This window comes from Pungitius pungitius, chromosome 9 (genome assembly GCF_949316345.1).
Source record: "Pungitius pungitius chromosome 9, fPunPun2.1, whole genome shotgun sequence".
In the NCBI taxonomy this organism is placed as follows: Eukaryota; Metazoa; Chordata; class Actinopteri; order Perciformes; family Gasterosteidae; genus Pungitius; species Pungitius pungitius.
In genome coordinates, this window is record NC_084908.1 from 3,914,914 (window position 1) to 3,927,220 (window position 12,307).

At 43.9% G+C, this 12,307-nt stretch overlaps 1 protein-coding gene across 9 annotated transcripts in view; it reads left to right on the forward strand.

The window, feature by feature from the left end:
• Nucleotides 1-359: 359 nt before the first annotated feature.
• grin2bb (glutamate receptor, ionotropic, N-methyl D-aspartate 2B, genome duplicate b) overlaps nucleotides 360-12,307 on the forward strand; it is a 67,717-nt gene continuing 55,769 nt past the window's right edge. For 3 of the 9 annotated variants that reach the window (XM_037470927.2, XM_037470934.2, XM_037470936.2), the window contains exons 1-2: nucleotides 360-1,198; nucleotides 5,325-6,011. In XM_037470927.2, coding sequence (XP_037326824.2) covers nucleotides 6,003-6,011 — 9 coding nt within the window. In that variant the 5' untranslated portion in view covers nucleotides 360-1,198; nucleotides 5,325-6,002. The other 6 variants (XM_037470932.2, XM_037470929.2, XM_037470933.2 and 3 more) reach the window with 6 other exon arrangements.

Sequence of the window (12,307 nt, forward strand, 5' to 3'; positions counted from 1 at the left end):
CGCCACTATTGGGCTGCTATGAGCTTAATTAAATCCATTCTCAGTACACAACACGGCAAGAAACATTGCAGTGTCATGATATCAATTCAACAATTTTAAAATAGCTTTTCGAGAAAACATATTTTCTGCAGAGGTGTTACTCTACAATTGATTGAAACCTCTAATTAACCCTCATATATACCTTTTTTACCATCTGAGCACAGTGGGTCAACAGAGGGAGCCATTGCTTTTTTTTGTAGGAACAATATTCTTGACAATTGTTGCCATAGCCGTCATTTACCGTAGCGTCTCTCGATTTCACAATCCTATAGAGGGACCCACCTCCACATCTCTCTCTCCCTCTCTCTCCCTCCAGAAGAGGCGGAGGAGAGAGAGAGAGAGCGAGTGAGTTGGAGTTGTTGCTCTGCGCTCTTTGCCAGTCAGAGGTGTGTTTTTTTCGGTTCCACTCTGTGTCTTTGGGTAGCAGGACCCCGCCGTGCAGCCAGCCTCCAGTGCCATGTCCAACAGCTGTCTTGGTAAAAGGTCGCAGCTCATCTGAAGGGGGAAGGTAGCACCTTGCTTTGAGGAGGACAGAAGATTTTAAAAAAAAACTAAAAAACAGAAGACCGACCAGTTGCAGAGAGAGGGGGGGTGCATAACTGACAACCCCTCCCTCCTCTCCTCACTAAACAGGGCAAAAACGGAAGGCTTTGGAGTATTCAATTTTTTCTTTCGCTTTATATTTTTCTTATTCCTCATCGCCGTGCTGGGAGGTGCTTCATCTTTTCATATAGTCTCTCTCTCCGCCACTTGCCTTCTCATCTATTTCTCCATCTACCTGGTTTACAATTTCCTCTATTTATGAGTGAGAGAGAAGAGGAAGGACAGAAGAGTTTTTGTATGATTTTTCTGTTCTTCCTTTCCTTCTCTCCTCTCGCCCCCCCCCTCTTTTCACCCAACCATATCATACCTGTCAGTCCCTCCCTGCCATTGTATTTCTAGCTGCCACCATCAGTTCATCACTCCCCACCCTACGCCTTTCTGTCTCAGAAGTCTGATGTAATATGAACTTGGATGATTTTTTTTCCCTCTTTTTCAAAGACAACAAAAAAACCTCCTCATGAATGACTCTTTTTTTCCCCTTTTCCTTCTCTTTTGGTCCCTCCACACCCATTTTCTTTGCATCACACCCGTGCGGGATTCTTAAATGTTACTCTAGGTAGGTTAACTATTGTTTAGTGTCTGTCCATCTGTCTGTCTGTGTGTATTTGTGTGTGCTTTACGTATACATAAAACACACATTAACACACACATGTGCTCGCACACTAAACTATGCCTAAAACCACAGTGCTCAGTGGGTCGACATCGGTCTGCTCTCGCACCGCTTTCACACCCTCTTCCTCATCTGTTCTTCTCATTGTGGCAAAGTGCGCCCATTTTTAATTGTCGTCTGTGACAAATCCTTTTTTTTTTTTCATGTGTCATCTTTTTCCTTTGATAGACACAGCCCTTTGTTTTGCTACCTGTTGTTGTGAATTAACAAGGGAACAAACAGTTAAGTTTGTTCCCGAGGGAGGATGAGATTCATTTCTTGGCACTTTTCCGTTTGGCTAGAATTTAGCAAAAATGGGAAGATTTTGTGTGAACTAAATCATACATTCTTCATGTTTTATTTTTGACATTTTTGCCAGTGCATCAACAGCTATCAGTTGTTACACAATCCAAATAACACACTATCCACACTATCATTAAACTATTTTCCTGTGTATTCTTGTTGTTTCCATCCCCTTGCGTTGCATTTTGTTTTTTTCCCCCACAACTGTTCGTTTTCCATCCCCGAAGCGCTTCCCCCGTTCCCACTGGTCCCCGTTCTCTTCCTCTATCGGACTAGAGAGACCTGATGGGCATTTGGACGTTGAACGGTGGACTAAATGGCTAATACGCCTTTTCGGTGGGTTCCGAGTCGTAATCGCCGGTGTGCAGATTGTGAAATAGAGACAGACTGACAGACAGATAAAAATAGATATAACTTAATTTCCTCATCTCATCAAGACCTCCCCCCCTCTCCTCTGTCACAACCCCCCCCCCCCCCCCTTCCCGCTTTCTTTACGTTGTGTTTGATGCCTCGTCTCTTCTTCTTCTCACTGCCACACCTTTTTGGGAGCGCCGTTGTGAAGCGTTACCCTCTCTAAACATTTTTAGCCTCTTGTATCCTTGGACATGTACCTGTGCACCAGGGGGAAAAGATTGCGACCAGTAGCGCAGGCCCCAGACCAGCCCCTTTAGTCTCCTTCCTCCTTCTGTGTCACGGACTGACGAGGGGGCTTAATAAACACCTTTCTCTCTCTCTCTCTGCTTGATCTGAGTGGGAAGTCGACATGAAGGAATATGATGGACCACTCGATTCGCACTGTCTTTGCTTTTGTGTCTCAACTCTGCTCCTCTGTAAAACATCTCCACTACAGTGTATAAATTATGTATTACAGAAAAGAGTTAATTCGGTGAGTAGTGAATTAATACAGCACCCACTTCTTCCGAGTGGATGCAAATGCATGGACAGCGTGTGTGTGTGTGTGTATTTGAATGTCTGCATGAGACTGATGACAATATATCATGCATGAACTTTAATCAGGAAGTTCTCTACCAAGATTGTTCTTTTTGATATTTACCACCTCATTTGCTTGTGCCGCTAAACCTTCTTCCTCCCCCTGCCGTGACTAATTGGTTGTTTATCAGACCATGTCTTTGATCTTTATCCATTTTCTATTTATATAAATATAATTACTGTCATATCTTATGATTTCACGCATTATCCCTTGCCTTAATAGCGCTTTTGAGCAACAGCGACTTCTCACTCGACGACAGAAACCGCTTAAAGATACTGTGTTATTTTGGGTAAATCTCTCCTCGTCAGCTGACGTCAGTCGAGTCACTTATTAAGTCAGTGCTGTGTGCAGGTGCATGCGTTCACATGCAATCTTTTGAGCCCTCTTCCTCTCCTCATGAATCAACCAATGCTTTGTTGATGCCCCCCTTCTTCTTCTTCTCCTCTTCTCGATCCTCCTCCTCCATCATCACGTTTCTTCTTGTCTCCTGCTCGATGGATCTGCAACCGCTCTCCAAATAATGACTAGATCTCTGGGAATGAATCAAAGATCTCATGTGACTCATGCACAAGTTTTACTGGATCCGACTCTTCAGCATAACCTTTAATGAGCACACAGCGCACATATAGATGACGAACAAGACATTGGACAGGTGATCCCATGCTGCATTCGCTTTTTTCTTCAACCACAATCCGTACTGTCTTAATAAATAAGCTTATCACCTAGTAAGCAAATGAGTGACGGCATAATTCCTGAAGAGTATTAAACAAAACGACAACAAAGTTTAAATTGTTTACACATGAAACAAATCGTTATTATGTCATTTCAACCAGACTGATGCTGATGCTAAAAACATAAAATACTCAAGCGTCCTAAGGCATTTGTGCCATTTAGCTGCAAATTAATATAACAAAAATATGCAGACGGAACAAAAACAAGGGCCCCACGGCTGCTTCCTCCAATATTCTGTGTGAACGGAGTGAACTGCCCTCAACATTTCAGAGTCAGAACACTGTAAACGACTGAGGAGATCCGCCCTGCTGTGAACGCTCAGTAGTAGTTCAAATGTAGTTAAGTCTTAAAAGGGCACGCTCACCTCTTGGGTTTAAGGCTCATGAAGGATTTATGTCATTAAGATAGTGGAGATGCTCAGATATTCAGAAAATCAACAACTTGCACGTCTTATAGCAAGTGAAACGAAAAATAGGGAGTGGTTTAATTTGACTTGCATTTTGATAAAGTAACCCACACGGCACAGAAAGCTTTTCTTCACAAGGAAAACCACGCTCTGAAATAACTGCCGTCAAATCACAGAATTCAACATTTTGATTCATCAAGCTAGCGAGGGAACTAAACAAACAAACAAACAAGCCGTGTTCAGATGTTTTCTGCTAAGGTTTATTCATGGAAAATGCTGTATTATTCCACATGAGTCAAGCTATCAGTGTCATTTTAATACAACTGAGAGTCAGACATAATTAGACATTGAAGGAGTCACAGAGAAAGATATTTTATACTAAATAAAATTTGTCAAATGAATAATTCATTGCACTGCCAGACAGTATTAAAATTCTACACATGGAGATATCCTGTGACAATTTCCCTTAGGCTAAATAGTGTATACTGTACCTCCATATGCGACTTCCTCAGCTAAACACGCACACACGTGCGGCTTTAGAAAATAACAAAGAGAGAAATAACTCCTACCATCCCAGACTCCAAGATGAAATCTAAAACCTGGAAACTGAACTTAGAAATTGTTAAAAAAAAAAAAAAACTTGGAACATAATCTAACATTAAATTCTTTGACAAAGGAAACAACAAAAACATCAAAAGTTGTTGCTGATGCATTTGCAGCCAAATGACCAACTGTCTCACCATGTCAGCGCCATGAGATTACCCTGCCGGACCAAAGAATGCGTTATCTTATCTTATACTACCCTCCGGTTTCAAACTGTGAAATACACTGAAACTTGAATTGTTCATCGACTTCATTTAATCTAGTGACCCAAAAGGGTCTGTGGGACACATAATGACCCCAAATACCAGTTTAGCAGTCCATCAATAGAGGCTCTCGTATTGAATAAACTAAACAAACCTAAAACCTTGGGAGATGATTCTATTGGAGCACTTTAAGGGAGCACCGGATTTTGAAATCTCCCAATATAATTGAATAAATAAAATATGAAATAATAATGGAAAAAATTGGCAATATCACAGTGAATGTGGTTCTGTACGATGATTTTTGATGTATATTTATTGTAATTTAGTAGAAGGCGGAACAATAAAGGGAAACTTCCCATCAGGCGAGACATAGAGAACGAAATCAGCAAAAAGTTTTGGTGTAAATTGAGAAAACAGTTTCATGATAAAAATAACCAGACTGGAGTGAGTCAATATTGGGCAAAATAAAGCACCGTACCAATTAAAAGGCTCTATGATGTCTATCAGGAAAAAAATAAACAGCCAATAAGCCGGTGAATTACAACAAGTGGCCTAGTAAGAGATACAAAAGAAGTGACTCATGACTCATGAACAGCAAAACATAGTTTATGAAGCCGGATTAAAGCGCTGTGAGCATCTCGTATGGGTAAAATAGTCATTTTAGCAGCAAGGTTTAACACAGCAGTTTGACCGACTTAAGCCGTGACCTCTGAGCTCATTGACTTGTAGACAGTGGCATTCAGCCTCCACCAACAGCACATCCATCCACTGTCCTTCTCTTCTTCTCCCCTCCAGACTGAGAGAGAGGAGAGCGCAGAGCGGCCCGCAAAACCCATCATCATGACCGGCTAAAGCAACGCCAAGGCAAGCACAGTCAGAAGAAGAAGAAGAAGGAGGAAGGAAGGAAGGAAGGGAGAGAAGAAGAAGACAAGGAGTTTGTGCACACTCACTGCTGCTCATCTCCACGGCAACTGTGTTCTCGCAGGCTCACAGACTTCTGGGAGGAGACCTTGGCGCGCCGCATCGTCGCCGTTGGAGGAAGGGAAAGGGAGTCAGATGGAAAGGGACCAATGAAGGAGCGCCCCTCCACCGCTCGCCATCTGCCATCGTTTTGATCCCTTTTGTTGAGTTCACACGCACACTGACATTTTTAGTTGAGCGGAGTCAACTTTTTAAAAGTCTTCTTGACTTTATATGTCAAAATCATTGTTTGTACACAATTGACGATCCAACTACACTCCAAAAAACAGTCACCATCATCCCGACAAAGCCACGGCATCGCGCTCCTCGACCCCCCCACTCGGACCAAGACTCCCCAGCCGCCGCCCTGCAAGACCCCCGGCCTCAGACTGCCCCCGCAAGTGACTTCATCTGTCTACCATCCCTCCATCCGAGGCTATGAGAGGAGGAGTCGAATCCCAGATCACTCCATCATGCCAGTTCTGAAGAGCAGAGAGGAGATCCGGGCTGGCAATGTTCAAGGTAGGCCAGCGACTCCAACCCCTAGTGTGCATTTGTTTGGCTCTGATCCTTTTAGCTGGATCCCGTTTCAACTCCAGAAATTGTCACACTTTCAGGTCAACTAAACATCACGGGAGGTGGAGATAATCTTAAGTCATGTGTCACACACCTGGAGCCTTGAAGATCAGAATTATTGATTTGGGTAAAGTTTAAGCAATGACTGGGCTTCATATGTATATAAAGAACGAAGGTGCTTCCTGCTCCTGTAATATTTAATGTGGTAATGGGATTTTCTTTGCAATGTATATTAGTATTTGTGTATGTATATATATATATATATATACACACACACAATAATGTAGTAGAGTAGAGTAGAGTAGAGAGAAATTAAAAATGTATTATGTGCAGTACATTACAATGTCATAAATGACAAAAAAACAATTGATTTGATGAGCTATTGATTATATGATAATGTATTTTGTGGTATTCACATTTTTACTGTCCCGTCCGTTATGCACTGTGCCCACGTCCTAGTTGAAAGCAGAATTTAGGGTTTCTTACAGAAAGTGGTTACCTCAGGTGGTTTATTTGAGGAGCGAGTTCAAATAAGACGTGTACCATAAAAGGTTGCTGATGGAAAATCACAAGCTGGACTGACACTAATGAGGGTTTTTGTGGCCTCTACCTGGGAACTGTATAGCTTTGCCGATTGATGAAATAGCAATTTAGCAATAGCAAAAGTTTTAGTGATAAAAGGGTTAAAGTGAGAAGCAGTTCTCTGGGAATTCACTGGGCTGTAAAACGTCCTAGTGATCCTGCACATTATATTTGAAGTCGTATATTCTAAAGAGTGGCCTCAAACCAGCCTCTGTATGGGAAGGACCTTTTGTTATTAAGTTTGACAATTAAAGCCCCAGTAAAGTGCACACATCTTGATGTTTAAACCGATTTCGAGCGAGACAAACACAGGACAGAGTAGGATGTAGAACATTCATACTGGCGCAGCACAAAGGACAAATGGGCTTTTTTCATTTTAGTCACAATCTTTTTGAGGTACCGCAGCGTGGAGATAATAGATAACAAGGCACCGTCAAAAAGATGCATTGGTGCGGCTCCACAGGGAGGGACAGGCCGAGCCAATAGTAGAGCTTGTTCTCCTTCAAGCAGCCACTTAGGAGTTTGCTAAAACGGCACAATTAATAGTTGCAGAGAAGATGGAAAGACTTGTCCAGGAGCACAGGAGAGGAGATAAATAGTACACGCTCTAAAAGGAGAGTTTATAAAAGAGAAGGAACTTTTAGACCAGCTAACAGTCTTTTTTATTTTGGTGTGAGAGTGTTTGCAACAAAAATTCCCCAAATCAAAATTTCACATTGTCACAGTGTCCAATGTATTCAGCTTGTGGGTGAGACGAGTTGATCCTCGCAGGAATGCGATGTGACACGCCTCTATTGTCACACCCGGTAACGTCCCTCCTCCTCAAACGCATCAGCTTCCACGGCAAGCGCAAGCCGCCCCACTCGCACCGCACCGGCAGTGTTCCATATCCGCCCCCCCGCCCCCCGCCCCCCGCCACCCTTTACGCCTCTCCACCCCGGGCCACGGGGCTGACGCTGCAGGGTTCCAGTGGCTGCAAAGCGAACCGTGCTTCCAGGACTCTCAAATAGAAACACGTGGGCACGACAGTGTGAGCGAAGGGTTAAGGCGTGGCTGCCCGGAGGAGAGACAGACAGCTGGAGATCCAAGCAGCGCGCGGCACATCCAGAGGGAGCTTCCCTGACAGTGGATGAAGGAGCAGCTTTGTAGACAGATGTAGCTCTGAGCGCGTGAGCGCCGAGGCCTTTCGGGAGGGGCGCGCTGTCGCTGCGTCGTGATGCTGCATGTTTTTTTTGGGGGGGGATTGTGGTTTGGGAGGGGGAGGGATTACCGGATCCTGAGCGTGGGCTCTGTTGTCCGTGAGCCGTGAGCGGCGGCGGCAGTGAAGTGCCATGAATATATATATTTATTAATATATGTGGGCAACGGGGACTCACAGACCGCCGGCTGACTCCGTTTGGGATGCAAAGCCTCATGCGACCGGCTTAACAAATGTTGATTGAGTCGTTGCAGGATTACAGGTGCCGAGCCGCCTGGTGTTGTTTATTGTTTACTCACAAGCAGCGAGAGCAGGGAGACGGGGAGAGGAGTGCGACGTAGTTACACAACGCCACAGAAGAGCCTCCATCGCACCATACTCTTTGAGGTTTTTTTTTTGCAAGAAACGATTCAGGCAACACGATCCATCACAGCTAGAACTATGTTATCTAAAGTAGCACTCGACCACCCAACGGTGATTAGCTGAGCGCCATCCAGTGCCAGATGGTTAGATTAACTTGAATTAATTTGGTAATCTGCAGAGCTCGTTAGATAAAAAGAAAGGAGGAATGAAATGTTATTTCGAACAAAGAATACTTGTATCGTGGGATGGGAACCAGAAGTTGAGCTTGAAAAACAACCAATCGGCTGACCTGACATGCAGGTGTGTGCACCATGGGTCACATGCAGACACGGCTCTCATACATTTACATTGTGGATTTGAACAGATGGTTACAGACCACCCACTTGTAATGGTGGTTTGAAAAAAATAAAAACAGTCCAGACTATCAGTTCAATAAACCGAGCGTATAGCTGCCATTCCATATTTCTCTTCGTCAGATCCAGAAACTTAAGCTTTCTCTTCTACCTCTCCTCTTCCATACCTGTGCATGTGTGACTGAGAGAGAGAAGGAGGGAAAGCTAAGAATAGAGAAAAAAAAAGGGGGCCCAACGCTGCGATGCTGCCTCTACCCACGCGGCTCCGCTCCTCGGCGTGCCGTTCTGCTGCCGCAGCCAGCAGGCGCCCAGCCGCTCTGCGCGCACATCTCGTTTGCTCCGTTTAAACCGAACGCCCCCCACGTAAGGCAGATAACGCTGATAACTAATAATTGGTAGTGCATTCAAAGAAACTCCAACATGAAGGAAACACACAAGCTAGGTGGGGAAGAGCTTTCCTTTATTTAAGATGTCTTTCTCTCGAAAGGAAGCCGAGGAGCAGCGGATCAGTGAGACTGAGGCTGAAAGCAAGAGCGACCTCTCAGGCGGGTCAAGTGGGCAAAAGAGAGAGCGGGGACGTGGAGCCTGGGTCTGTCTGGGTGTTTAGGCCTGAGTGCATCCTTACGTTACGGATATTTATTTGTGTCACATTCGGTCAAACACATAATCAATACACAGAGAACGTTTTTTCGGTTGAGTTTCCCCTTTAACAAAAATCTGAGTGAATTTAAGATAAATGATAACTTTGAAAAGAAAGCTCCTAATGTCCGTTTGTGTGACGCTGTGCTCACGTTGAAACAATCTTTTTTGCACCTCAACTGTCACAAGGGCTGGTGCTGGTGTAGGTTGGAAGGCAGGACTCAAACGCAGGATTCCAGGTTTCCAAAAAGGTGCTCTTTATTCCAAACAAAGACTTGACAACGACGCGACACGGGACAACAGGCACACAGGGCTTAAATACACTAGGGAGGTGCAGGTGATTGGACACAGGTGGAAACAATCAGGCAATCACAGGACAAGGCAGGAAGTGAAGCTAACCCAGGGACACAAGAGACATGAAACTACAAAATAAAAGAGGAAGAAGAACCAAACCGAGACATCAAATCATGGATTTGTATACTGTACCTCGGCCAATGCATGATAGTGACTCAAACTCAATACACAGTGGCCCGTATTTGCAGTGGTGTTCAAATTTCAATCACATTATCAGCTGATTAACATGAGCTCATTGTTGCGTCATTGCAACAAACTCTGACAGCATTCAAAGAGTCTGCTGCTAACTAAAAAAAGAGCAAGTGGAGGATGTAATCAGCTGTTCATCTCTAGTCATCAGCAACAGAGCTTAAGGTTTCATGAGCTCTTTAAGGCGTATCAGTAGATCCACACAGACTCAAAAGGAAATCAGACCCTGATTCACCGCTCGTATAATCTGGTGATTTGGTGAAGATATTAAATTAGATGCTCAGGGATTTCATCAGCCGATGATTGGAGAGTTGGAAACCTTAACAACAAGATGGTCTGTCCGTAGACACGCCGGTCAGGTCCCAACGAGGTGGTGAACTCTACAAAAGATCAATTTAGTGAATTGAATTGCATTTGGTTTGTAGACGTGAATGTTTAAGACATTTAGGTTGTGCACACAATGGTTTGATAAAGTGGAATATAAGTAGAGAGGAATGGTGGTTATCAATAATCAATGGATTTGATTTATTGGGTATGAAGGTCATGTTAATAATAATAAAAAACCCTCGGCCTGGCACAGAGGACACTGTGAGGTGGGAGCACGTCTGGCCGGGTCAGTACACAGGTCTTTGGACTCGGGTGATTAAAAAAGGAATTCTAAAACAAAGTGATTAGCAGGTCTTCCAATAAACTCCTCCCACGATTTGTAAGGCGCCACGGCGGGCTGTCAAAGACAACTCAAGAGAGCCGGAGCTGCTCAGATTCTGCCACCGTTAGACGGGAAAACACCAGCAACTGGCTTAGTGTAGAAGAAAAGAGAAAGCTCTGGTGTCATGTCATGTCAAGGCCAGTGAGAAAAAACACATTACCAACTGTGCTTCAAATACAACGGGGTGACATGATGCACCGGGGGGGCACAGTGTGGTACCCTTTGGAAAAAGGCGGGAGACCGTGGGACACATTGTACGTGTGACATTGGTCCAGGCTGTAGAAGACCTCTGTATCTCTACGGGGGGGGACACGTCAAAATTTAGTGAAAAGCAGGAGAGACACAGTAACCTGTGTGGAATAAACAGCGTCAATGAGGTATCGGAGACCCCGCAGCATAGATGGCTCTCGCCTCACTCCGCCTCAGGATTTGCACTAGTGTGTGCGTGCAGTGCTGGTTATTCTGTGTGCTCTCTGTCTCTGTCTCTGTCGAGAGACCATATAATGTTATTTAGAGCGCTCAGTTAGGCAGCACAGATCCATAGGGTGTCTCATTATAAGTGCAATTAGTAGAAAGGAGTCTTGACCACTCTAAAGTGGACTTAAGACACCCAAGACCCTCTTCAATAAAGTGGTGGTTTATTTTCCTCACCCTGCCATTCTGGCCCTTCAAGATGGCAACGAGGTGACGGATTATTCAATAGAGATTGCCGTATTAGAAGATTAGTCAAAGACCAATAACACTTTCATGACACGCAGCGGTACCTGTTTTATTTTGCCTACACTGCTTTGTTTTCTCACCCTCTCTCATCCCGCCTTATAACTAAAGTAAAAATATTGACGTGTCAAAAGAGAAGCAAATGTCTGATACAATGTAGTGCTTTCATTTCAGTTTAAATGATTGAAATGATGAATCTCTCTGGCCTTGAGAAGCATTCAAAAGTCAAGCATGTGTAATTGAAATCTGTCTCAAAACAAAAAAACTTGCTTCTGTTTTTTTGCTGGTTTTGTTAATATTAGAAGAATATGTATTCAAATATTATATTCTGACTACGGCAGAAGAGCAGACAGCAACCGCTGTGAGAGTGAATTGAATAATTACAGAGCATGTAAATAGAAATCGTGTTGACTTCCACTCCTCGTGCGGGGGAGTCATTATAGCCGCATGATGTCTGATTACCTGAGCACGATGTCACGCGTCTCTGACTGGCTGGACGTCATTCATCCAAAAACATCACCAGTCTTTTTGGTTCGGGCGATTTCAGAATATGTACATGCACATGTCTGTGCGCTCTGCAGCAGCATTTCAATTCTCCGTTAAACGAGAGGGAACGAGAGGCAGCGAGGGCTTGACTCTCTTCCTCTTTTACAAACATTCATAGCACAGAATGGCATGAACCCAGAGGATGCTGTCTTTGGAACATTCAACAAAATGTTAATATAAAATAATCCTGTTGCTTGAGGTGGGTTTTGCCGGTTATTTCTGCCACATGGGCTGGTTTTATCACAGCTGTATGAACACAAAATGAAGAGATCTTGGTGTGACTTAATTTACTCCGGTTTAAGAATGAAAGTTAGAATAGATTTAGTCACAGCTTTTATTTATTAAGATCCGTTTTTGTCACGTCTTAGTCGGGGGAAATAGGTCATTAACGAATATTTTTCGTCATATTTTTCGTCAACAAAATTAAAACTAATTTGCATAGACTTTGTATGTAATCTAATTTGGTTTGCGTCATTTGTCAATGTAACTTGACCGTGTTTTCAAGCTGGACAGATGCTGCAGGGATGAAGGCCCAGAAGGTAGCATCACACCCCTCCACAAGACCATGGGTTTCTCTGCTGGATTTGGATAA